The sequence below is a fragment of the Alligator sinensis genome, unplaced genomic scaffold, assembly GCF_000455745.1.
Source record: "Alligator sinensis unplaced genomic scaffold, ASM45574v1 scaffold606_1, whole genome shotgun sequence".
Taxonomy (NCBI): Eukaryota; Metazoa; Chordata; order Crocodylia; family Alligatoridae; genus Alligator; species Alligator sinensis.
In genome coordinates, this window is record NW_005842472.1 from 803,949 (window position 1) to 831,157 (window position 27,209).

General features: G+C 40.2%; 2 protein-coding genes across 3 annotated transcripts in view; one reads left to right on the top strand and one right to left on the bottom strand.

Annotated features, from left to right (window-relative positions):
• DOCK2 (dedicator of cytokinesis 2) overlaps nucleotides 1-27,209 on the top strand; it is a 514,326-nt gene that overhangs the window by 212,572 nt on the left and 274,545 nt on the right. The gene's annotated exons all lie outside the window — the stretch shown is intronic.
• The window catches only part of INSYN2B (inhibitory synaptic factor family member 2B), a 139,065-nt gene that overhangs the window by 16,435 nt on the left and 95,421 nt on the right, over nucleotides 1-27,209 (bottom strand). For both annotated transcript variants that reach the window (XM_025212575.1, XM_025212574.1), the window contains 2 exons: nucleotides 12,278-14,504; nucleotides 7,884-7,958 (listed from right to left, as the gene is read on the bottom strand). In XM_025212575.1, coding sequence (XP_025068360.1) covers nucleotides 7,884-7,958; nucleotides 12,278-13,647 — 1,445 coding nt within the window. In that variant the 5' untranslated portion in view covers nucleotides 13,648-14,504. The remainder of the gene's footprint in view (nucleotides 1-7,883; nucleotides 7,959-12,277; nucleotides 14,505-27,209) is intronic.

Below are 27,209 nucleotides of genomic sequence, written 5' to 3' on the forward strand. Positions count from 1 at the left end.
GGGCGGGGAGGAGGAGAAGTAATAGTTGGCTCAAGTAAATTAGCTTTCTTTTTACTAGCTCTTCAATGAAAGCTTTATATCTTCTTCAAAAAAGAGCAGTCTATTAGACAAGAATGAAAATAGCAGGGTTGTCATCGCCTTCATTTATAAACTTGTGCTGTAATGCATATCCTTGCTTCTCTAAGTAAGGCTTAGACCAATATCTTTAAATCAAGTTAATCTGTCCATAATTTTCTTTTTCTAAAGCCCTCTGGGTTAATCTGTGTTAGAGAGGACTAAACTGGGCCAAGACTGAGCTATAGCTGTGATTGTTCTGCACAAGGGTAATGCATTACTAATGACTTAATATTCTAGAGCTGGCATTTAGTGAGTCATTACACATAAGAGAGATGTCAGAAAGTGTTTGTTGGCATGTTTCAGTTTGTTGTTCAGTGGTTTAATTAGCTGTAACTAAAAATAGAAATTACACTGTAGAATCAGCAAAACACAATTTTGGTTTGTTAGGAGATTTTGGCATCTCAGAGCACCTTTTCTAAATTGTCAGCTGTCGCATTTGTTTTAATTATTATTTTTTGCTTGGCTTATGTTATTACTGATCATACCTTTTACAGGTTACACACACACACACACACACACACACACACACACATATATCATTGTACCCTGACGGCCCCTTTACAAAGTGTAACTGAGTATGATTCTTCCTTATGATGATGGGGGGAATTGAGGCAGAGAGAATTTTATGATTGAGGTGACACAGCAAATCAGAGGTTAGAGTATGATTTTGTATTTAGGAGTCATTCAGTCTCATGTTTAGACCACAAACCAGTAGAAGCCATACTTTTTGGCTGGTGTGCCACTAGTTAAGCTCCCTGCCTCCCAAAGTGCCCCTCTTACTTCTACCCCCTCCCCAGAAGCATAACTGATAGAGTTTATATCCTGGGATGCCAGAGAGGAGACAGGGGAGTAGGGGGCAATGGAGGCAGAAGGGCTCCAGCTGTGGCCGCACAAGCAGGGGCAGAGGCAGGACGCTCTGCAAGAGGAAGTGTCAGGACCATTAGGCAGGTTGACCTTTTCCTGGCTCTGCAAACATCACAGTTTTACGTAACCAATGAGTGCTCAAAGTCCTGAATGACTGCAGTTGTAGAGCCATGCAAGATTTAACTTGGCTCTTGGCTGTGATACCTGATTCCATCTCTTGCAGCAGCATCATGCCCCAGATTTGTTCTAGGGATCTGATCCCTGTCTCCATTCTGCCACCTCCCTTTATTGAGCTCCTGGCACTTGTGCACCACACAGCATCTGCCCATGCCACTTGTGGTGCACTGGCCACCCCTGCTATCCACCATGTTATGTCAGGGTACAAACATCAGGGGGGCTGTTTTTATTCATCCTCCCTTATAGCTTTGGGTAATTAATTATATTTGATAAAAATAAATAAATAAATAAATAAAGTGGAAACCAGTGAGGAGATACAGTTCTTCCTTCAGTTGAGTTTTTTTTATATTTGTTGGGAAGGCAGCTATGGTTCCTTTGTTTTTAAACTTCAGATGAGGAATTATTTGTGCATATCTTTTTCAAGTTATTTGGCTTGTTTTTACTGTACCTCTTTTCACTTCTGTAATTTTAGATCTGTGACAGTTTCTCTTGTTTCCCAGAATTCAAAAGATCTTAGGCATTCATTGAATCATAGAAAATTAGGGTAGGAAAGGACCTCAGGAGGTCATCTAGTCCAACCCTCTGTTCAAAATAGGACCATCCCCAATAATATTATCCCAGCCAAGGCTTTCTCTAGTCAGGCCTTGAAACCCTCCAATGACGGAGATTCCACAACCTCTCTGGGTAACCTGTTCCATTGCTTTACTACCCTCCTAATGTCAGTTTTTCCTCATATCTAACCTACACATGCCTTGTCAGAAGTTGAGGCCATTTCTCCTTGTTCTATCATCTGCCACCACTGAGAACAGTCTACCTAAATCCTCTTTGAAACCATCCTGCAAGTTGTTACAGGCTTTTATTAAATTCCCTCTCTGTTCTCTCCAAACTAAATAAGCCCAGTTCCCTCGGTTATGTACCCCTGCACCCTGGCCATTTTTGTTGCCCTCCGCTAGACTCTCTACAACTTGTCCACATCTTTTCTGTAATGGGGGGGCCCAAAACTGGACACTACTCAAAACGTGGTCTCACCAGTGCAAAATAGAGGGGAATAATTACTTTGCTCAGTCTGCTGGCAGTGCTCATACTAATGCAGCCCAGTATGCTGTTAGCCGCCTTCTCAACAAGGGGACACTGCTGACTCATATCCAGCTTATTGTCCACTGAAACCCCCAAGTCCTTTTTTGCAGAGCTGCTGCTTAGCTGGTTCCAAACCTGTAGTAGTGCATGAGATTCTTCTGTCTTAACTGCAGGACTTTGCACTTGTCTTTATTGAACTTCATGAGATTTCTTTGGTCCAGTCCTCCAATTTCTCTAGGTCTCTCTGAATCCTAGCCCTACCCTCCAGTGTATCTACTACTCTCCCCAGCTTGGTGTCTTCTGTAAACTTGCTGGAGATGCACTCCATCCTGTCTTCCAGATTGCTGATGAAGATATTGAACAAAACCAGCCCCAGGACTGATTCCCGACACCTCCACTCGATACCAGCTACCAACTAGTTATCAAGCCGTTCATTGCTATGCTTTTAGCCTGATTATCCAGCTAGTTTTCTATCCACCTTACTATCCATTCATCCAACCCCTTAGCTTGCTTGCAAGAATGTTTTGGGAAACTGTATCAAAAGCATTGCTAAAGTCAAGGTATATCGTATCCACTGCTTGCCCCACACCTATAGAGCTAGTCATCTGATCATAGATGGCAATAATTCAGTTGGGAATGCTATACACTTTGCAGGATCAAGTCAATATAAGCCAGGTCAGAAGTTTTAGTTGCAATTTCAGGGCATATTTAAGGTCATAAACACCTCTTGGAAATGGGTCTGTGTTGATCTCAATATTTCTTTTTTCATAAATGCAAATATTAATGTTGACATTGTCAGATCTATCTCTTTAGGGTTGGTTATGGCATATAAACAAGACAACCTTATTCCTGTGACATTCCTTTTTTGGCTACAAGGAGACAAATTATTCACAGACACCTAAAACATATTGCCACCTACATTTATTTTGGTTCTAACACATCTCAGAAAAAAAACTGAAAATCCTGAGGATAGTCTGTCAGGTACCTTTTTCATTTATTGCATTAGTTTTTCTAATGAACATAATGAGATTTTAGCAGAAAGGTGGCTGAACAAGATAAGTTTGATCTTGGCTTGTCTATACCTTAGAGAGCATTCTGTCAAGATTTGATAAGCAAATAAATTTTTTTTTCTAGCTACTTTTGATTAAAATGAGACAATTGTTTGCTCAGATCACTTGTATGCTTTCTTACTATCATTTGAACTCACTAAGATAATTTAATTAAAAATAAGGCAAAAAAAGTTTAGCTCTGTGAAAACTGTAAGGAAAAAAGGAATATTTTTTCAAAATATGTATATTTTGACTATTATTTGAATACACCACCTAATGTCACAGTCATTGAGTGAAGCTACAGAATTAGAAAATACTCCACAGCATGCAAGCTAATGTGGGGTGAGTAAAATTCCTTTCTGCTGGCCTGCCCCCTAGATAAATACTAATCCTTTTATCCATGTCCTCTCAGGAAAAGCCTTAGCTTTCCTATGTGCCCTAAAATCTGATAGTAATACTGCATTGGGCAGCATAAGAAGTGGCCTGTCCCCAGAGCATGACCACTTACTAGTCTTAAAAGAAACAAATTTAGGGACTGTTATTACAAGTAACTTGCCTGCCATTGCAATGCATTGAGAAAGAGAAGTTAGATGTCGTGACTAGGTATAGATGTTATACCGGTGTAGGTGATTGGAAACCAGTCTGTACCTGTACCTGTACCAGAACAGAAGTTCAATGCACATAGAGTGGTTTAAAAAAGACAGAATCTGATCTAAGATAGACTTGCATCAATATGGCATCAGACTTACTTGATTTAAGTTAGATCACTCTATCTAACTTCTGTAGCAGATCTCCTACTGACTTGTTAGGTCCCTGTCCTCTGGCTCCTCAGGCACCTTTGCGGTCCCCCGCAAATCTCACCTTTCAGGGAGGCATGCTAGCAACCAGCCTGCACTTGGATGCTCTGGCCGAGTGACCAGCCAGCCCTGCTTTGGCTCTCGCAGACCTGAGTCAGCACAGTGGCTGACACTGCCAGGGGAGCAGGGTGGGGAGGGGTGCTTGGCTGTGCCCAGCAGCCTGGTCCTGCTCCCTGGGATTGTGCCCCCCTGCAGAGACATAGGGGTCCCTGTGTAGGTGTTTGAGAGTCCCCCCAGGGTTGCCAGGCATGGCCAAGCAGGATTGCTTCCACTGTGTGCTAATGCTGTCAGGGGAAGCTAATGCTGTGGGGGTGGGGAGGAGAGGGCTGCTCAGCTGGACCCAGCAGCCAATCATAGGTGGCACAGCTGGTCGGCTGTGCTCAGCGGGCCCTGGCAACCCAGGGAGCTTGCTGGGAGGTGTGCAGAAGTGGCCCCAACTGGCCTCACCCAGTGCAGGCTGCCTGTGTGTGGTCCCCCTTCCCCCAGCCAAAGGATGAACTTGTGTTCTGTTTACTACCTATCTAATCTAGGGCACTTAAAGTATATAACTTTTGCTTTTGCCTCAGGCTTTTTGAACATCTATTCTTGGCCCATATTTTTATTTAGGGCTTTGGTTCTCGTTATTAGGCTGTTGGAGACCTTGTTAATCCCACATGCCCATTATCTTGTCTTAATTGTGTGAACCTCTTTTGTAGCTGGTATGCTCAAAATACTTCTCTTGTACTGCCTGACTTGAGCTCCAGCTAGTTTAGACTGTTCAAGTTCTCAATCTTGGCGAAGACCTAAGAAGGCAGAGAGGCTGCATTGCTTGGCTCCATGCCAATAACATACAGGTATTTTATCTGTGTGCTGGTAGTCTGACTTTCCTTCCAGTTTTCAACATATATACCATATTTAACTTATTTTTATATGTTCTAGAATGCTGAATCCTTAACATTTCTTACCATAAATTATTTTAGCTTGGATAATTAGTAATTTGAAACTCTTCTTGTAATTTTGTTTTAGGAATTACAGAACATGAATATAGAACTGTGTAATCAATAACATTTCTGAACACTTTGTACAGTATGAAAGTCACCATAACTGTTTGTCATAATGTTGTTGATTGTTTAACTAAGCAGAAGGAAGTCTCCTATCACTTGTTCATTAGCTTATTAGATCTACGTACAAGTGTATCATATAATCCTTATTGTAATTTGAAATGTAAAATGAGAGTTCTAAGTTCTCACCATAGCTGATTTGTAATGTTATTTTAATATTATTCTTCTTTCATCAAAACAAATGCCTTCCTGTCTTAATTATTTGAATGCTGAAATGTTGGTATCAAGAAGTAGTGTAGTTTCGAATAATAATGAAAAAAAATGTGACTAAAACCTCAATTGTATTTGGGCAACTTGAAAAACAAATGTTAAGAATCAGACCATTAAGGCAGAAAGTCACAGAAGTTATGTTAATTATTTCCAAACTAGGAGAATAATAGTGTGTCCTGGCATGATTTCTGTATATTGAAAGAAGGTTATGTAACAGACAAAGAATTCTTCCTGTATGGAACCAAAAAGTACCTCTTTTGTTAGAAAATATATATGCTAATACAAGCAATTCTGTTAAAAATATTTTGTAAGTAATATAGCAAATTCATTTTTCATTGAACTGTATTAATTTGGTAAACTAAAACCATGAATGAATTATGTACTGTTTCTTCAGAAAAGGAAGGTGGTAAGCTCGTATTTTAGGTAGTTGGCTTGTACCTTGACTCATCTATTTATCGGTTCTCCAAAGCTTTACAATCCCATAGACTTCCACCAGTTCTGGCTTCAAATCAGTGCACAAAGAAATTGCAACCAGAAACTTATATCTTGCCTTCAGAGTTATTTCCACAGACCACCAAGAGATGTAAGAGTTGTAGCCATAGAGCAGCACAATTCTGTTTACTCACCTTTGAGTAGTAGTTGGCAACTAATGGCTGTGAGCATTTTCCCAGAGCCATACCTATCGAGGATTGAAGGTATTAAAAATCTATTCCGTTCCATCTGCCTGAGAGTAGTTATGAACCACTTCCTTTTTTTTTTTGTTAGCTTCACTGAAAAGTGCTAGGTAAGTGTTCTTAATAATTAAGCACTGTGTAGAATCTTGTTTTAGTTTATTTTATTTTCAGTGCTTTGCTGAGTTGTTGAAAATGTTGAAGTGTTTTTTTGGAAGGTGGTGGTGGTGAGAGGGATAGTTATTTGATCTTTTATACAAGACACGGATGAAGAACTTTCTTTGTCAATTTTTCTTTCTTCCTTGAATAGGAATGAGAAGTCTTTTTTATGACTCAGTGAATGGATCTGAGTACTGTTGAAACCATTGCTTTGTAGTGGCACATTAGAAAAGTGTAGGAGAGGCTACTGTCATCCCTTACATGAACAGTGATAAGAACAAAAAATCCTAAAATACAATCTATATGAAAAGAGTACATGTCATCTGGTAGTGACATTTATTTTGAACCTGTTGTCATATTTTTAGACCGTAAGCCTCAGCTGATCCTTGTTCTGTCATTCCAGCTGCTATGTTTGCATCCTATACCAAGAGCTGCACCAAAGTAGCAATCTATCTGTGTTTGTGATAAAACTGCCTCCCTTTACCCAACTGTATTTAGCAGTTCTATCTCAGCACTATATCTTGTAGCCTAACATTCTTCAAATAGTGGGAAACATCTAGAAAACAGATCCAAACTAGAACTGTATTCAATTAAACTAATAATGATTGTAGTAATTGAATAGCTAAAAATAATAATAAAATAATAAAAACAACAATCCTAATATCTCCAATTCTGAACACACACACACACACACACACACACACACACACACACAAACCCCCCTCTATGAATTCCATATTACAATTGTCACTTACTGTCAAATTCTGTAATGATATATTACAAAAATCATGATGCTTGCTGCAAACTGTAAGTTACAGCCAGGATCCTTAGCTGTAGCAAATCCATACTTGTACAACTGCTTACTTTTGTTTAAGATGAGCACATACTTGATGCTGATCTTATTTCACAAAGAGTGTTAATAGCATTTTGAGTGAATTCAGGTTCCTAGTGCCAACTGAAAAACAATTCTAAAGTAAGGAAGGGGAAATCAATGGATATTAGCCATTTAAATTGCTTGATGAATAGGTTCTTGAGTCCAGCCAGAATCAAGAGAGATTTTCAAGCTTGTACTGAGTTGATGGATTTAAACTTGCACATTCACTGCTTTTAGAAAGTACTACAAAGTTATTTGGCTATAAATAACTATTTAAGTTAAATTTTAATTATAGGTTTAATTAAAATAAATAAATTGCCCTCTCTCAAAAAAAATAACATTCCTTGAACTGAAATGTGATTTCATTCGTGTTCTATACTTGCATACTTTTCACATGAAACAGCAAGTATAACTCGAGTCTGGAAGAGAAGTTGGTTCTGCAGATTATTCATCTTTCCTAAGAACTAATTTCATTTAAAAACATAAGCTTTAAAGAAATAACACCCAAAGGAAATACCAATCCATAGAGAATTCTCCACAGGATTTCAAAGCATGTTAGTGAAAATGATGCTATATAATGTCAATGGAAATGCCTGGTTTAATTGTCTTAAAAGTGTGAACCCTTTCTAAATAATTGAGAAATATTTTTTCTATGCCTTACAATAGCACAGCTACACTATTGTAAGATCTACACATACTATATCAAGTAGCATGAAGTAGTGAAGTACCTGTAAATGATACATGCAGTGTTCTGGCAAGTGCTGCAGTTGTTGAGGTCTTGGCCAGTGCGGTAGAAGTTGCGCCTGAAATGGACAATAGTTCATTCAATTCATAAAAATCTGTAAGCTGACAAGGTAGGACTCTTATCACAACATGCCATTCTCTGTGCATTTTTGTTATTTTAAACATAAATTAAGCAGCAAAATCTATTGTACCAGAGTCTGACTTTAAGCCAGTCAAAGAATACAGTATATTCATATTTCATCCTAACCTTCTGTCTTTAAACTTGCACTGTCATGACTACATTATATAAGATTCTCTGGAAGGCTGGCTACTCAATATAGCTATGAACTCTTCTAAGAACACTTTAGTTACAAGAAGGCATCTTTATGTAAAAACATTTGAAAGTATTTAAAAGGTCTATGCTCTCTGTATATGCAAACTTGCCTTTCCCTTTATTCCTTTTGCTATTTTTTTCTCACACATTCTTTTTTTTCCCTTTCAGACTGAAATTTTAAATGGCCCACAAAAGCAAATAAACATAATTACTTCCATCAAAAATAAGTTATTTTGTGGTTTCTTATTTCAACGTGTTCTTGCTGGGTGAAAATTTTTATATTTGCAAATTAAATTAAGGAAACAAATCTTTTTCTACCTGTCCTTACAAAATGAGCAAACTGGCATAGTTGTAGACTAGCTATCAGTGGATATGTTCATGGCCAGGCTAGAGTTCTTTCACAAATGACTTCAATCTTAGTAATGATATAGTAACACGAAGCAGGCAGCCCTGTTTAGTGGCCGTTTACGTCTGGAGGATCCAGTCCATTAAGTTTAATGCAGTTTAACTGAATAATGAGTTAATAAGGCCTAAAAGATGCCCTAAATTATGCTGTGATGGCTTTTCTGAGAGCTAATCTCTGACTATTCTTTTCAGTGGGGATGTATTGGAAAATAAACCTTGCCATTGTTCTCAAAACATGTACACATGTAGCTGTATTGCTAAAAAAAAATACCTTGCATCCATACAGTTTTACTATCATAGTCACTAAAGAATTCTGAAAGATGGTTTGAAGCTTGAACAGAGCCAGCTAAGAAACTCATAAGTATCCCAATCTTCAACAGTGCATTAACAGAATAAAAGTGAAGAAAGGACATATGGTTTGATGTATGTTTTAACTGACAGTGCTGCTGTTCTCTTGAATATTCAGATCTATAAATACCAGGAAGTTTGCTTTCATAAGTGATGGTCACTCTAATCCTGTTCAGTGTGATGAGAAAGGTTGGGCAGATGCTTCCTTAACCCTATGCGTCAGTATTTGGCATACAGCATGTTCATACAGCACGTTTCAACATCGGACCTTTATGGAGTCTTCTGAATTTTCAGGCTTTTATCAACTGAGGATAGATTGGTTTTGTAGTTTATAAATGTTTGTTTTTTTAATGTCAGGTTCATACCCATCTGTTTTTCATTTAGAGAAAATAGGATGGTATTGAAGGGCAGTAGGCTTATACAGTGGGATGATTTTGAAAGGCAGGAAAAAAACAATGAAAATGAATAAGGAATATATAAGCATGTTGGGTGCAGGATTAGGGAGTGAGGAGCAATTTGGAGTTATGGAATGTGGAGAAGTGCTTGAGTTAAGAATTTATCATTTAAAAAACTAACCTGATAAAGCGCATTGGAATTAATAAGTTAGAACATAGTATCTTCTTACAAAAATATTTACATGACTGTAATGATTAAAATAAATTATCCATGATTAAATGATTTTAAAAAGTTATTATATATTTACTTAATACATCAATTAAATCATATTAATATTGTGAATGGGAAGGTTTCAATACATATTTAGTGTGGTTTGAAAATTGGTTGTCAGAAATAGCTGAAATACACCAAGACAAATCCAACCCTCAGACTAAGCATTTTAGCTATGAATGGAAGACTTCTGCATGAGGAAGCCTGGCCCATCCACTGAGCAGGGGTGTTCAACCCTGTGGGCCAAATTGAGACCTGCGTGCCAGAACTGGGATCTGGGGCCTGGCACTGCCCCCTCCCAGCACTGTGTGCCAGGACTGGTTCTTGGGGGTGTGGCAGTGCCCCCTTCCACCTCAGCTCATGGGGTTTGGGGAGCCTGGTGCCACCCTGATCTGGCATCTCACACTGGGATTGGGCCCTGGAGCCTAACACAGCCCCTACCCAGCTCTGTGTGCTAATATCACCGCTGTCCCACCATCACATTTCCAAACCTCTGGGGAGCTCCGTTTTCTGGATGACATAGGACTGTGGGCCAGATCTGGCCCAGGTGCTGGGGGTTGAACACCCCTGATCTAGATAACATTTATAGGAATAGATTATTTAGCTCTATCTTGCACCACTCTTGTTCATTTTCTACATTTTTTTTTCCTTACAAGAATATGGATTCCAACTTCCATCCCAAATCTGGTCCCATCTTTTTGTGAAAGTTTATTTCTGCTGCTTTGGAATCTCTTAGTAATATGAAAGGTCCTGTAGGATTCACTCCTTAATTATAGCCAGAGATGAGAATTACATACTGTTGACATACAGGGTCTAATTTTAAAATATAGAATTTATTTGTGTATCCTCATCAATTATACCTATAAATAGTCCATTTTGGACAATTTCATTTTCATTTATCATTTTCATGTTGATTGAGGTAACTGAAAAAAATTGGGTGTGCAAGATAGTTGTTTTGTACGTGCTATTATTGCATTTAACCTTTATAAAATTAGACCTTATTTTTCATAGAAAGCAATTAGGTATGAATTATTTGTAACATTTTTAAACAATAGAAAACATATCAACCTGATTCATTATTATTTATTTCCTTACATAGCGCTATGACATTTTTAATGTGCAGATACAGTCTATTCTGAACCACTGCTTTAAGTTTGAGTATTAATAGGCCATTACAAACCCTGTAAAACAGTATAGAAGTAATTAACTATTTTAAGATGTTTACTTTGTGCCCAAAAGTTTGCCTAACATCTCCCCTAACTATGTAGTTGGTCCAGTAAAAGGTATCATGGGGAAAAAAAGTGGCTCATAACCACTCTCATACCATAAACATCCTTGCTTCTCACATTTCACCTTTGAGATACTAGTAATGGAAAGGGGCCTACTTCTGCATGCCTTTTAAAAGTCTTTTAGACAGGCTGTGCCATTTGGGCCAGGTACAGACATTACACTTTTAATGGTATAAGTGATTGGAAATTGGTCTATACTCGTAACAGAACAGAAGTTCAGCACATACAGACTGGTTTAAAAATGGCAGAACCCAATCTCAGATTTGCTCCCCCTACCAAAGGGTGAATGTGTGTACTGTATCAATATAAACTATGCCACTTATAGAAAACTGCATAACTGAGATCAGTTCCCCTCAGGCTTTTTTAATATCTGTACCTAGCTCTAAAGTCTAGTGCACATTTTAGATGCATAAATCACATGGCTGCAAGAGGGGCTAGTGATTTTGCTGAAACACATGAAGCATTACTACAGGCCATACATTTTTGCTTTATATGGGTCATTCTGGTATGAAGAACAGTTATTAAAACATTGGCTTGCTGTTCCTCAAACATTTTCTAGTTAATAATTTTCACATGTTGTTTTACTGCATTTGCATGGTTCTAAATTTTCAGGCACCTGGTCAAAATGTAAAAATGTTTAGAGTACAAGTGATAGAAATGTACTTTGTTGTCCTGCTAGTGTGTCTTTTTCTTGTTCTTAAGTCACCACTCTTAAATTGGTAACCGTTTTTGTTGCTATTGTTTTCTTGGTTAATGGGATTAATAAAATGTGACCCACATAACTGTCCTGGCAGAAATCCCTCATGTAGATGTAGTGCTTTGGCCAATAACTTATTTTGCTCAGGAAGGAAGGCCTGGAATGCAGAACCGTTTTTTGTTAAAATAAACTGCATTGATATTAGGTACACTTAGCCAGTGTAAAATTCTGGTACGGCTAAACTGCCATAGACTTGACTGTAGTAGTGAGACAAAAGCTCTGTTGTAATGGTGTCTGATATCCACTGTTAGTGCCTTATGCATTTGTGTGAGACAGCCTATAACTGAATTGAGACCAGCTTATAAAAGTCATGTGCTAATATACTTATGACACCATAACCTGAGTCAAGATATGAATTGATAAATATATAAACCCTAATTCAACCAACATTCAGTATCAAGTAAAGCTGAACTAGGAAGGCATCTGTTTTTGTCTATAATGGCTCAAGTACCAGATATTGTAGATAAGATATGGATTTCCAAACTCTTTTTTAAATATTTCAAAGAGAGATTTTTGATAGCAAAGGTTAAAAGAAAGCAAACAGCTACTTTTGATAAATTACTTAGTAAAATAGCTTTTTAATATTAAAATACACCATACCCTTCACTGAGGGCTCTGGCTTTTTCCAGGTCTTGAATTACATTCAAGAGGACTTTAATCTTCTCCTGGTTTGACTGCAAAGATTCTTCTACGGACTGCAGCCTGCCTTGTAGGGCACATAATTCACCATGTGCCAAGTGAATTTGATTTATTTCTCTAATCTCTTTGTTAGTTTGTGGTTTTATTTCACTCCTTGGAAGATAGGACTTTATGTGAAAACTTCCTAAACAATCATTATACTCTGGTACATCTGACTGTGTAGAACTTTTCTCAGTTTCAGTTTGATATGAAGGAACAGATTTTGACACGCTACTTCTGGACAATGACATTACTGCCTGATCATCATTAGTCAGTGTCATACAGTCAGAATCTGTTTCAGGCAGTGCAAGCTGCTGATGGTCTCTGGGGAAACAGTATGATGAACTGTGATTCGATGGAGGTGATAATGGAGTAGTGCTGGAGTCTTCATTTGATCCAAGTAACTCAGAATCACTTTTATCTGCTTCACAAGAATCAGGCTGTGCATTAACTTCATTGCAGTTACTTGTATTGACCAAGCAGGAGTAAGATCTTTTTGAATTTGATGGCTGCATAGAACTTTCATTCAATTGTTTCATTGCAGTAGAAGAATGTGCTGAGTCACTTAAATCCATAGGCATGTCCACAGTATAAATGGAAGCATTATTGGCCTGTGGAGAACTCATATGTATGTATTCAGGCACCTGGGTAGAAACAGTTGCCTTTTCCAGTACTGAGAAAGCATCTGAGTCCAGGTGGATGGGTCCATTGCTTTGTGCTTTAGGCACTCCTTGACATACTTGATTGGTTATTTGGTCTCTCTTAGACCCATCTTCTAAATGTTTAGTTATCCTTAAATAAGAAAAGTGTGAGGACATGAGATCCTGTTCAGAAAGATTGCCATTAACATGGACAGTGCTTTCAGGCTCAGTTGGCATTTCTGTTAAAGACTTGCTTGTTGTCAGTTTTTTCCTCCTAAAAACTGGGAAGTGTTTCCTGAGGCTAGGAGAAGTCTGAATAGCAATGTTCCGAAGCCCCTTTGGAGCCCTTGGAAAAGCAAGGGGGTAGTTTGGCAAGTTCTGGTGCCTAGATGTTTGTGCCTTTCCAGTCACAAATGCTATGTCTTTGGGAGGCTCGATGTCCAAATCAGTGACACCCACTGGCTTTTTGTTTATACCATCATCTTGGAATCGAACTTGCTGAGATTTGATTCTGCGGTGGTGTGGCTGCCTCATGAAATCAACAGAATCTAGGCTGTTCCGTTTCAATAGCACAGGACGTACTTTTATGTTTTGCTGGGCCATTGAATCGCAGTTTAAGGTCTGCAAGTAACGCGCTTCTTTGCGACCCATTTCATTAGGTCATTCCAAAAGCACCTGGTGGTTATACCCCAGATCCAAATGACAATTTTAAGTGTTACTTTTTAACTGTGTTCCTTTTGCTGCTTGTTAGCATTTGTGTTTCTTAGCTGGTGTATTTTGTTTGGGAAATTCTTTTCAATTTTCCCTTATAGCTTTAAATATTATTTTATTAGAAAGATAGCTAGCTAGTTAGACACAACAACAAGATGAACTAATAATTTAATCCTGAATCCAAGGAGTAAATTATAAAGGAGATAATTTGGAAACCTCAATGTTTACATTTTGAAACATTGTTGTTTAATGTGTAACAAAAGTATAAATTACAGTAGAATAAGGTATATTTACTCCTAACTAATGTAATGTAAAGATAAATATTAATACTGCTTTTCTAATGCCCCATTTGTTGACAGTTAGCCCTTCAGAAATCCGGTGTTGAACCGTAGACCTGTTAAATATTTCTTCTTTTTATAGAATATATAATAACTGGCTTGGGTACTAGCATTTTTGATGCATAATATTCCTGTAGGAACATATCCATTAATATTAAACTGAAATTAATCTTTCAGAGATGCTTTCTCTTCTTGTCCCATCCTTTTACTTCAGCAGCTGAAACTAATCTTCTTAAAAAGCCAAACAAAAATCAGTGGCTTGTGACTGAGAAAAGTATAGCATCCAAAAGGACTCTGTGAAAGCAGTTATTGATGTATGGTCCTTACTTTCTAGTTCATCCAAGTACAAGGCTAAGCATGTCTGAAGGACTGTTGTTTGAGTGAAATCTATAAATACTTTGGCATCAGCGGAGTAGTCCAGACCACCTAGTCAGCATTTGCAGAATAGCAGATATTTTTCTGAAAATAAAAAGACAACAGTTGCAGTTGAACAGTCTGAATGAACACTCTTTTCCCCTCCTGCTGTCTTTCTCTCAATATTTTCCACTTGCAATGCTTGGGGGCCCCCCATAGTAGGATGCCTGAAATGGAAACTGAAAAATAATATTTTGTGATATGAAGTTCATAAATGTTTCCTTGGAATGTAATACAAGAAAATATATTTTCAGAATAATAATTCAAGGAAATTGAGGTTTCTTTTGGTCATACTACATAATGTTGGGTGTGGATCTGAATCCAATAAGGACCCCAGAATCTACAAAGAAATCCAGTTCCAGAGCTGTAAATGGGTACTGGAATCGGTTATGTTTATAATGGCCAGAAGCTGATTAATACATGTAAGAACTTTGGGCAAGTTGGTTCAAATAGAATTATGAATGTTTATTTTGCAGTAGGTATCATCAAAAACACATATGCAACCATCTGTGAGATTTGTGGGGTCTACCAGTAGGAATGGGTCAATCCTATGTTCTATTTTTCTTTAAAATGACAAATAATAGTTTGTCAAATAATAAAATATATTTTACATTACTGTGGGCTCCTGAAATCATGCACTGGCATGCTGTAAAATCTTAGGTCTTCATGAATGCTTATAACGTGCTCCTTGCAAGTAGTTTCCCTAAAGCTATCTGCTGTATAAAGCTGGTTTATCGCTCATATTCCAAATATTTAAAAAAAACCCTTAAAAACATTTTGGTTAGACAGTGAAACTGACTTCTCTGAAAAAACCATCAGGACAACAGAATAGTAATCAGCAAAAAACAGTATATATGTTAAAAACAGAAATAGCAGTTCAGTACTTACAAAAAATAGGGAAAACCCCCTTTTTTCTATAGCCATCTGCTATCAAATGAATTTACTTTTGCATTTTGATAATTAATCTATTCTGTATTTCTAGGACAGGGGTGGCCAAAATATGGCCCACCGACCAAATCTGGCCTGCCAACTGATTGGATCTGGCCCATGAACAGGCACCTGCCAGTTGATTGGATCCACCAGGAAGCAGTGTTCCCTCTAAGCTGCACAGCGTGTGCGGCTGTGCAGGCACTCCTGATAGTGCGGCATGAGCATGCCTGTGCAGCTGCGCAGCTTAGAGGGAATGCTGCCAGGAAGCACGCTGGCTGGGGCCAGGGCTGGCAGGTGCAGGCAGGAGTGTGGGAGTGCCCAGCCCCATGTGGAGCACCACCGGCGCAGCTGTGGGCTGGATGTGAGGGGTGGGCTGCACACACTCTGTGACCCTCACCCTTCCTCCCCCCACCCTTGGCCAGCTCCTGGGACCTAGTGCAAGGTCAGCCCTCCCCACACACATGCACACCCCCACACACAATTTACAAGAGTAAGTCTTTATTTTGAGTTATTATGTAATCACTTCTATATACATTATTCAAAAATTTGGGACCAAAATTATTTTTGGAAATAAATGTAAATGTCTTATAACAAGTGTTTTGATTGTTAGTATACGACTTTTTTGTCTATAATTTGTGAAAATGATATTATCTAAAAGATTTTGTGTGTCGGCCTTGACAGCACACCAAAAATCATTAAGTGACCCACCAGCTAACATAATTGCTCACCTCTGTTAAATAATCAAAAACATTCCAAGGTTGGCATAACCATCTTTGACAGGTGTAGTCAATTTTATAATAAAAATTAACCATGAACAACATTCTCCCTATTCTCCTACTCCTCCAGCCCAACATTGTAAGCTTGGCACAAAACTACCATTTTCTTATCATTTACCACATAATACGTATTTTATGCTCCTTTTCTAATAAGATTTTTTTTCTCAATGACCAGTTAAAAATATGTTGGCGTGCAAGCTGTCAGAGATGAAATTACATGTGCAGGGTACTGGGTTCATGATAGTGGTATTGTGCTTAATCTTGGCATCCAGTTCATTTTGTATCTGTCCACCTACATAGTCAGCAAATTTCAGATGTCAAGAAGATTGTTTCATAGTTTCTAGGGTCGGAAGGGACCTGAGCAGATCATCAAGTCCGACCCCCTGCCCTGGGCAGGAACGAGTGCTGGGATCATAATACCCCAGCCAGATATCTATCCAACCTCCTCTTGAAAACCCCCAAGGTAGGGGAGAGCACCACCTCTCTTGGGGCCCATTCCAGAGCCTGGCAGCCTTAACCGTGAAGTAATGCCTCCTGATATCAAGCCTGAACCTACTCTCAATCAATTTGTGGCTGTTATTCCTTGTTATCCCAGGGGGGGCCTGGGGGAATAGATCCTCACCTGTTTTCTGCTGGTCCCCCCTGGTGAGTTTATAGATGGCCACCAGACCCCCTCTCAGTCTTCTCTTGTGGAGGCTGAATAGATTCAGGCCCTTTAGTCAATTTTCATAGGGCATGGCCGGCTGCCTCCTGACCATGCAAGTAGCCCTCCTCTGGACCCTCTCACAGTTAGCCACATCACTCTTGAAGTGCAGTGCCCTCACCTGGATGCAGTACTCCAATTGTGGCCTGACCAGCATCGCATAGGGGGGAAGGATCACCTCCCTGGACCTGCTTGTGATGCATCTGTAGATGCATGACAAGGTGCGGTTAGCTTTACTGACTGCTTCCTTGCATTGGCAGCTCATGTCCATCTTGGAGTCAACAATGACTCCAAGATCCGTTTCAGCTACTGTATTGTTGAGAACAGAGTTCCCCAGCCTATACGTATGCTGCAGGTTCCTTCTCCCTAGATGCAGCACCTCGCACTTGTCTGTGTTGAATTCCATTCTATTCTCATCTGCTCACCTCTGTAACCTGTCTAGATCTAGCTAGATACTGTCCCTCCCCCTCCAGTGTGCCCACTTCTCTCCACATCTTTGTGTCATCAATTAATTTGGATAGCGTGCTTTCCATGCCCACCTCCAAGTCACTGATAAAGATGTTGAATAGCACAGGCCCAAGGACCGAGCCGTGGGGAACTCCACTGCCCACATCCCTCCAGATCAAAAACAACCCATCCACCACCACTCTCTGGGTGCGACCATCAAGCCAATTTGCTACCCATCTGACTGTGTAGGCATCAATGCTACAGTCGCCTTGGTTTTTTTTGAGTATGGGGTGAGAAACAGTGTCAAAGGCATGAGAGCTCAATTGACATGAGAGCTTTATTATATTCTTCTCTTAGATGCTAATTTATTTCTTCTTCTCTGCAAATGAGAACATAAATATCAACCAGTTGCTGTTCAAATTGTTCCTATACCTCTCTGCAAATGAGTATTCAATATGAGCTATGAATATTAATCAAATATGAGCATATTTGACCTTGACCTATGATTCCATATCCTGTTAAAATGTTAGTAGAAGATATGATAACATATGCTGAGAAACTCATTTAAAGGAAACTTTTAAGAAGGCTAGTGCCCAGTTGTACTTTTGTGGACACAGCTATTGCTTTCAAAACTGGCAGTGCTAAAAAAAAAGCATACTATTGTACTTCAACATTTCATTCATGGTAATAATTCTATGTTGGAGGTATACATATTCAGAATGTGTTTGAAAATAAGAAGCCAATGCAGGTTTTGCCTTTAATTTTTCTGTATTTTGGTTTGGACATCTGTAAAATGAAAATAAAAATACCTGCATAGAAGTATGAGGTTAACATTCATATATTAATATAATGTAGCATAAAGTATATGAGAAAGATGCGGGTGCTTAATATCAACTGATTGCAGTTACTATTTTACAAATAATCATTATTTTTTTTAGGCCATGGGTCTACACAATTTGTAAAACAATATAGAGCTATAGAGTATAAACATATGTTACTGAGGGATCTTGTGATCCCATATGATGGATAGTCGCATATGATGTAGTATGCAACCTTACTGAAGTAATCTTGTTTCTGGTAGGATTTTATCTCATACTTGCTTCTTTTGATACATTTTTATTTAATGGCCATTATGGTAAAACATAATGTGTAAAGAAAACAGCTTCTGGATATCTGTGTGAATTGCCACATACGTTTTGTAGATGCCAGTGTGGTAAATTGCATTGAACGTGTGCCTTTGACCTAGTCAGACTACATGCCATCTCTTAACTTGAGAATCTTCCCCACCATTTGATCTTCAAGACAGATGTTTTTACTTACAGTAAAAACTTTTCTTCTGTTCTTCAGAGTGTGAATTTAAATGCAGTGCTTATTTAGACTGCAGTTCTGCTTGCTGAGTGTAAGTGCATGAGAACTGCTGAATGAGTGCAACAAGGTGTAAACTGTGTCAAATGGAAGAAAACCCTGACTATAAGACAACGCAAGATGTGGGCAGTGGTGTCCCACAGGGGTTGGTGCTTAGGTCCAGTACTTTTCAACATCTTTATTAATGATTTGGGTGTGGGGGTGAAGAGCTCACTGGCCAAGTTCACAGGTGACACCAAGTTTGGGAAAGCGTGGTGACGCTTGAAGATAGGCTACAGGTACAGGCAGACCTAGGCAGGGTAGCAAGTTGGGTGGATCGTAATCTGATGAAGTTCAACATTGAGAAATGTAAAGTGCTCCACTTCAGGATGAGCAACCTCCAACACACCTACAGGCTCTGCAGCACCAAACTGACTAGTTCCATGAATGAAAAGTACCTGGGGGTAATAAAGACCACAGTATGAATAAGAGCTGGCAGTGCAAGGCTGTAGCCAGTAGGGCAAATGATACTCTGGTATGCATCAATTGATGCATCTCCAGCAAAACCAAGGAGGTGATTCTTCCGCTCTAGTCAACACTGGTGAGACCGCAGCTGGAGTACTACATCCAGTTCCGGGCACCACACTTTAACAAGGATGTGGACAAGCTTGAGAAAGTCCAAAGAAGAGCCACCCATATGATCAGAGTCTTACACAGAAAGCCATATGAGGAAAGGCTGAGCAATCTGGGACTCTTCATCCTGAAGATAAGAAGGCTGAGAGGGGACCTGGTAGCTGCTTATTGCTACACTAGGGAAATACATCAAGGGCTTCGTGAGCAACTGTTCACCAGGGCACCTGAGGGGAAAACCAGGACTAATGTCCACAAACTCCTGGAAGACAAATTCAGACTCAAATTAGGAAAAAATTCTTCACAGTTAGGGTGTCCAGACTGGAATAAGCTACCTCCAGAGGTGGTGCAATCACCTTCCTTGGAAATCTTCAAGAGGAGATTAGACAGTCACCTTGCTGGGGTCACCTGACCTCCAGTTATCTTTCCTGCTTGGTGCAAGGGGCTGGACCTGATGATCTTCCAAGGTCCCTTCTGGCCTTATAATCTATGAATCTATGAAACACCCCAATATTTATATTCTATATATGGAAAATCTATAAACTTACTTTAATTTTCCAGGTATAGAATCTAATTATTGGAGGTTTGCCTTGAATGTGTTCCCCTCCCATTGCTACAACAGGGAAAATAAATCTGGGAGGTCAGGTATTGCCTTCACTCTTGGCTTCACCCCAACTTTTTCCCTTGGCAGCCCCTTCCCCCTCTCCTTACTATCAGACCCTGCTCTCCCTGAGCCCATGAAAGTGAGAAGCAAATTTGAAAACACTGACCTAAAAATAAAAATACCTGTAGTAACTTGCATATAGCAATATTACTACAGGTACCCATAGGCTTAATTCATCCAAAACTGATGCAGCTTACCTCTTTTGAAACTGCTGCAAGTTTTAGCACAGGTACTCCATAAACACACTTTTAAGCTTCACTTTTGTACCTACAACTATACATGACATTAGTGCAAAGCCAAAAGGCTCATGATTTACCATATAGTTCATTGGCCTGGGCTCCAGCAGTGTCAACAGTGTTTCAGGCCATGGTGACTCCACAGCTCAGCACTGCTTAGTATGCATGTGTACTCCAGATACTCCCCCACAAAGCATCCATGGGCTAATTAACTCCCCAGTCTAGAGCCAGGTGTTCTTTTCACAAATTCTGGGGTCCTCAAAAAATGTATGTGCAGATGAGGTGCACAAGATGTTTAATGGTTCTTATTCTTACTAGTTATGAATAACATGATGCAGCATTTAAAGTATAATCTTCAGCATGTCTTGAATAGAATATGAAGCATTCTGATGGGCAGTTCTATAGAAATGAGTTGCGTGTTCCAACTTAAGCCCGATCACTGCAATATTCATGTGGCCCATTCTTAACATTCGTCGTTTAATAACAATAATGACTTTGGAACAGTGCATTTAATGGGGATTGATGACTGCCAGGGGTTAATGACCTTCTCTCTTGCCTCAGGCTATCTACTCTCCTCCACTCTATTTTCCCCTGGACATCCATTCATTAATCCTCAGGAAATGCTGTGTGCCTCGGTCATTACTGCTTAATGAGCACAGTGGCTCTGTTCCAGAGGATTCAAATGGTAGTCATTGAAGCAAATGTCCTGTTTGATGGCTAATGGTTATTGTTGATCTCTATATTAATGACAGATGTTTATTTCATGCTCTCTTTCTCATTGATTTATTGAGTATAAAAACTAATTTATATTGCTGTATTTTATCAACATATTTTTCTTTCCTTCCTTTTTGTTTCTAACCTTATGTTTTATATCATCTTGGTACTGGAGAATGTCAGTTCAGGTTAAACACTCCCAGGCTAACTACAAATATTCCTTATTTATTGATTATTGAAATTTATCTTATGCTTGATTCTGCCTTCAGCAAAATCTTTACTGTATGTCTGATGCAGCTAGGAGTTTAGGAATGGGATTGCTTTTGATGTTTTCACCATTTAACTTTGTGCGCTGTATAGTCACGTGAATTGGAGGTTATGCTGTTCAGCACATCATCTTAAATTTAAAGTACTTAAATTTAAAGTCAGTACTCCTAGATTTTAAGTAGCTATAGCCACATGTTATGTCTGGTTTATCTGAGGCCACACACCTACCCACAGGTAATACTCTCTTACTTCTCTCCGAGTTTAATTATGCAATTCTTGCTCTGAGAACAAGTTCCTGGCTTCATCTCCCTGTGTACAGACTGGGATTTTTCAGCAGTCTGACTGAATTCAGTCCCTATAGTTAGTGTGTGTGTGTGTGTGTGTAATAATCAGTCATGTATACAGTGTTCTCCAGTAAAAGTATTGTTTATCACAGTAGGAACAGGGAAAAAGAGAACTTAAAAGCAACAACAAGACCTACATATAGGTGCAGCTGGTTTAGAAGCTTGCCATCATTAACAGAGAAACTGCATGGGTAAATTAACTTATTTTCCTAGGATTCTTGTTCTTCCCCCATGGAGGACTGTACTGTTATGGCATTTAGTCTTCCTTTAAGTCACCTATAGTAAATCTGTAATTTCTATTTTGTCACCACATTTTATCTACTAAATACTATTAAACCATAGTTGCTACCAACTTAGTGCCAGTTTAGCCTATTATGAGTTGCTGCCTAAGGGCAAATAAGTAATGGTTAATTAAAATATAGTGGAACATGTTTCCTTTTTTTTTCTTTTATTTCATTGCATTAAACATCAAAATTATTGATATATTTCTTGGTTGCTGGCTAATATGGTTGCTACAATACTTCTCCAGAAATGGGCATTAACCTTAGTTCATATTAACTGATAAAGAGCTGTATGCTACTCTTCATTACAGTTATAACTTCCAAGATTTCTGTGGTATTATATACAGATAGACATAACATTGTGTGATTTTTATTCTCCAGTCATTTTTAACGCACAGACACAATTTCCAGTTGTGTTAGTGTTGGTTACCTTCTAATCCCAGGAGACAATTGAGCAATTAGTATATAATTAAAAAATGAATATTAGAAAAATATGCATTTGTACTGATGATAGTTTTGCAAAGTGTAGTATATATCTCACACCCAACCTTGAAGTGTACAAGCAGACATTATGCTGAGAGTGACCTAACTAAGGTTAGGTCAATCTAAGTGCGAAACTGTACATATGCTTGGGGAGTTTAGATCGGACAAAAAATGGCCAGCCCAATTTAACATAGATCACTTAAGGAGATGTAGATCAGGCTAACCCATGACTAATTTAAGCAAATGTGTGTACACATTTGGAGTGCAGCACCGGGGCTGGGGAGGACCAGTTCCTCGCCCAAGCCCAAGGGCTATGCTTTTTGTCCCTCCTCCCCCTCCCCTGCCACCCTAACCAGGGTATTTGGTAGCCCTCTGACTATTCCTGCTTCTCCCCCACCTGCTCTGCAGATGGACAATTCCCCCCCCCCCCCCCCCATGGGCCTCCTTCCCCCCCCCATCCAATGGAGTCTCTTCACCCACCCATCTTTCCTGCCCTTCCCTCCACCCCGATTTAGATCACGCTCCTGGCAAGGCTCTAGGCACTGGTGAACATATGCACAAGTGCAAACCCAGTACAACCACTCAGCTTAAAGTAAGCTGCATGATCATAGATCAGCTTCTGCAAATGTCTGCATATGCCCTAAATTAATGAGAAAGGACATGCTGCTCTTTTTATAGGTGGACTTAAAAGACATACTAGCAGTTTGCACAATTTTTTATACAAACATTTTCCCCCACTACATTCTGTGTATGCAAGGTTTCATTTGGCTTATGAAGATTTGTGCTTTTATTTCTGATATTCACAAGGCCAACTTGATAGTATATATGTGTGTGTGTGTTTATGTAGATTGTAGAAAATACCATCTACAGATGCTAATCTGAGCCTGCTTTTTCATTTGGAATTTCACTTCATTTTTATTATAGTAAGCCATAGTCCCTTCCCTGATATGGTATCTCTTCTAATTTCAAAAGGGTCAATAGAGTAGTATTCTTTCAGTGAATTATTTCTATAGAAAATCCATTTGAGCAATATTTCTTATAAATTCTTTGCTAAAAACAGTACTTTGACTTGGAAAATAATTTACAGATCCATTTGCATTTCATATCTACAATTCAAGTTATTTCCCTCAGAAAGCTGCCTGGTAGCCTCTGAAGCCTCAGCAGTTTTTTAACCTTGGTTAAAAAAGTGTAATATTAAAAATGGTACTGAAGTACATATAAAAGATCAATAAAATAAACATAAACTACCTGCAGTAGGCAATTCTCCCCTTTTCACAAATGAGGAAAATGATGTACAGAGAGGATTTTTGGAGAAGCTTCATTGGAAAATGAGGTGTCTAGACCATTCCAAAGAGGTATCCTCAAAAATCTGGCTTAGATTAATTCAATTAACTAAGGGCTCTGTTACATGGTAATTCTGGGTGCCTTCTGGAGCTTTAAACCCCTGGATTTTCCATACATTAACACCCAAAACTGGTTTTAAGCAGTTGTTATGCATCTCAGACTTATGCTACTCCAGGGTAGGATTATCTGGCACGAGATGATTATGAAATGATTGAGCTAAGGACCTTGACAAAAGGAATAAAGGAGAACCACAGAGTATGGACCCTGGACTTCAGAAAAGGAGACCTTGACCTACTCAGAGAACTGATGGGCAGGGTCCCCGGGGAAGCCAATTTGAAGGGGGAAAGGAATCCAGGAGAGGCGGTTATATTTTAATAAAAACTTAGGGCACAGGAAGAGATGATCCCGATGTGCAGGAAGAATAGAAAATATGGTAGGCAACCAGCTTGGCTTAGCAGAGAACTGTTCAGTGATCTTAAATACAAAAATGAAGCTTACAAAAAGTGTAAGCTTGGACAGATGACTAGGGAGGAGTATGAGAATATTCTTGGGCTTGAAGGGCTGAAATCAGGAAGGCCAAAGCACAATTGGAGTTGCAGTTATCAAGGGATGTGAAGGGTAAGAAGAAGGGTTTCTATAAGTATGTTAGCAACAAGAGGAAGATCAGGGAAAGTGTGGGTCCCTTACTGAATGGGGGAGGTGGATGATGAGGAAAAAGCTGAAGTACTCAATGCCGCCTTTACCTTGGTCTTCACAGGCAAGGTCTGCACCTGGCAGCACAGTTTTGGGAGAAGGTGAGCAGTCCTCAGTGGTGACAGAACAGGTTAGGGACTATTTAGTAAAGCTGGACGTGTGCAAGTTCATGGGGCCAGATACAATGCATCTGAAGGTGGTGAGGGAATTGGTTGATGCAATTGCAGAGCTGCTGGCCATTATCTTAAACTGCTGGCAGTTGGGAGAGGTCCTAGACTATTAGAAAAGGGTGAATATAGTGCTCATCTTTAAGAAAGGGAAGAAGAAGGATCCAGGGAACTATAGGCCTCACCTTAGTTCCTGGAAATATCATGGTGCAGGTCCTCAAACAATCTGTTTCTAAGCATTTGGAGGAGAAGGTGATTCAGAACAGTTAGCATGGATTCACCAAGGACAAGTCATGCCTGACTAACCTGATTGCCTTCTGTGATGACGTGACTGGCTCTGTGGATGCAGGGAAAGCAGTAGAAATGAGATCTCTTGACTTTTGCAAGGCTTTTGATACCATCTCCCACAGAATTCTTGCAAACAAGTTGAGGAAGTCTGGGTTGGATGAATGGACTGTAAGGTGGACAGAAAGCTGGATGGAACATTGGGCTCAGAGGGTAGTAGTCAATGGTTTAGTGTCTAGTTGGCAGGGGGTGTCAAGTGGAGTGCCTGAAGAGTCGGTCCTGGGACTGGCTTTGTTCAATATTTTCATTAACGATCTCAAAGATGGGATGGATTGCACCCTAAGTAAATTTGTGGATGACACCAAGCTATGGGGTGTAGTAGATATTCTGGAGGGTAAGACTAGGTTTCAGACAAGTTGGAGAATTAGGCCAAAAGAAATCTCATGAGGTTCAACAATGACAAGTGTAAGAACCCCGTGCACCACCACTGGTTAAGCAGCAGCTCTGCAGAAAAGGACCTGCGGGTTCCAGTGGACAATAATTGGAAAAGGAGTCAGCAGTGCGTCCTTGTTGCGAAGAAAAGCTAACAGCATACTGGGCTGCATTAGTAGGAGTGTTACCAGCAGACAGAGGAAAATAATTATTCCCTTCTATTCTGCACTGGTGAGGCCATGTCTGGAGTACCGAGTCCAGTTTTGGACCCTGCTATACATAAAGATGAGGACAAATTGGAGAGAGTCTAGCAGAGGGCAACAAAAATGGTTAGGCAGCTGAGTCCCTAACCTGTTCTTTCACCACTGAGAAGTGTTCACCTTCTCCCAAAATTGCGCTGCGTGGTACAGTAGTCTGGAAGCAGTCTGAATTACATGACTTATGAGAAGGGCTGAGAGAACTGGGCAGAGAAGGGCTGAGGGAATTTAGTCTACAGAAGAGATGACTGAGAGGGGATTTGATAACTAACAGCACTGAAGGGTGGTTTCAAAGACGATGGAGCTAGACTGTTCTTAGTGGTGACAGATAACAGAACAAGGAACAATGTTCTCAAGTTGCAGCAAGGGAGGTTTAAGTTGGATATTAGGAAAAACATACACACTAGGAAGGTGGTGAAGCACTGGAGCAGGTTACCTGGACAGGCATTGGAATCTCCATTCTTGGAGGTTTTTAAGGCCCAGCTTGACAAAGCCCTGGCTGGAATGATCTAGCTGGGGGTGATCCTACTTTGAGGAGGGGGTTGGAGTAGATGGAGGTCCCTTCCAACCCTAATTTTCTATGATTCTATATCTGATCCATGCTCATGGAGCACTAAGGTGTAGCAACTCTAGGCTACATGTTAGTGTAAACACCCTACCTGCCCCCCCCCCCCCCCCCCCCCCCGCTGCTCTTCTTTGGAGCCATAATGTCCCTCCCACCCTCTCTAGTACCCCAGATCCCTGCTCATTGCCTCTCTTCCCTCCTCCCCTCATCTACTTGTGGCTTCCTGTTGTCTGCCTCAGGGGAGCAGCCAAGAAAGGGTTAACCTACCTGCCTAGCCATCCTCACTGCCACTTGCTCTCTGCATGGGCTAAGCCCGGAGAAGAGCAGCGGTCCATAGTGAGGGCTGGACTTGCAGATTAACCCTTCCCTGTCTGCTCCCTTGGGATAGACAGCACAGGCAGCCACAACTAGATGGGGAAGGGGCATGGGGGAAGGAGTGGAAGCCCCAAATTGGAGGAGGTGGGATTCTTACCTTTCAGTTCTCTAAGCCCTTGGTGGCCTTGAATGTGTGACTGCTCCAAACTTGAGCTAACATTAACACTGTCAACATTTGTGCGATGTTCAGTGTAATATGAACAAGGCCCTTAGTCTGATGGTGTGAATATAGTATGTTTCCTGAATGGCCTTCATTTTCTTCAACCATAAAACTGTCCTTTCCAGAAATGATTCTCCATTGGCTGTCCTGAAATACTGTCCTTTCCAGAATGGTTCTCTGTTGAAGATACCTGAAGTGTCTTCTCACCCATTTTTTTCAGGACAGGGTTGAGGGACTGTGGCAGAAAACCCAAGAAAAGTGTGTCTGTCCTTTGGGTTGTTACTCAGGAATCTTTTATCTGCCACTAATTCACTTGGGAGTAACACCTAAGAGTTTAAGGTTGATTTTACCCTGAGGCCACATGAGGGCAGGAACTAGCCAGGCCCAAGGGTTCACAGCCCCTGCATGCAGTACCAATCTGGCCCGACAGCCGGGGCTGTGCCATGCTGCCAGGAGGCTCTGTCAGTCAGTAGCAGGCCCTGAATGCCCTGATGGTAGTGGTGGATGCTGCTGCTGTGGAAGGGCTGTGGGACAAGCTGGGCGGGGCTGTCGGCTGAGCATGGGGGGCTGTGCACCATGCAGGGGGGCAGGCAGGGCACCCACACCTTTTGAGCAGTCCCCCCCAATCCCTCCACAATATACCCAAACCCCAC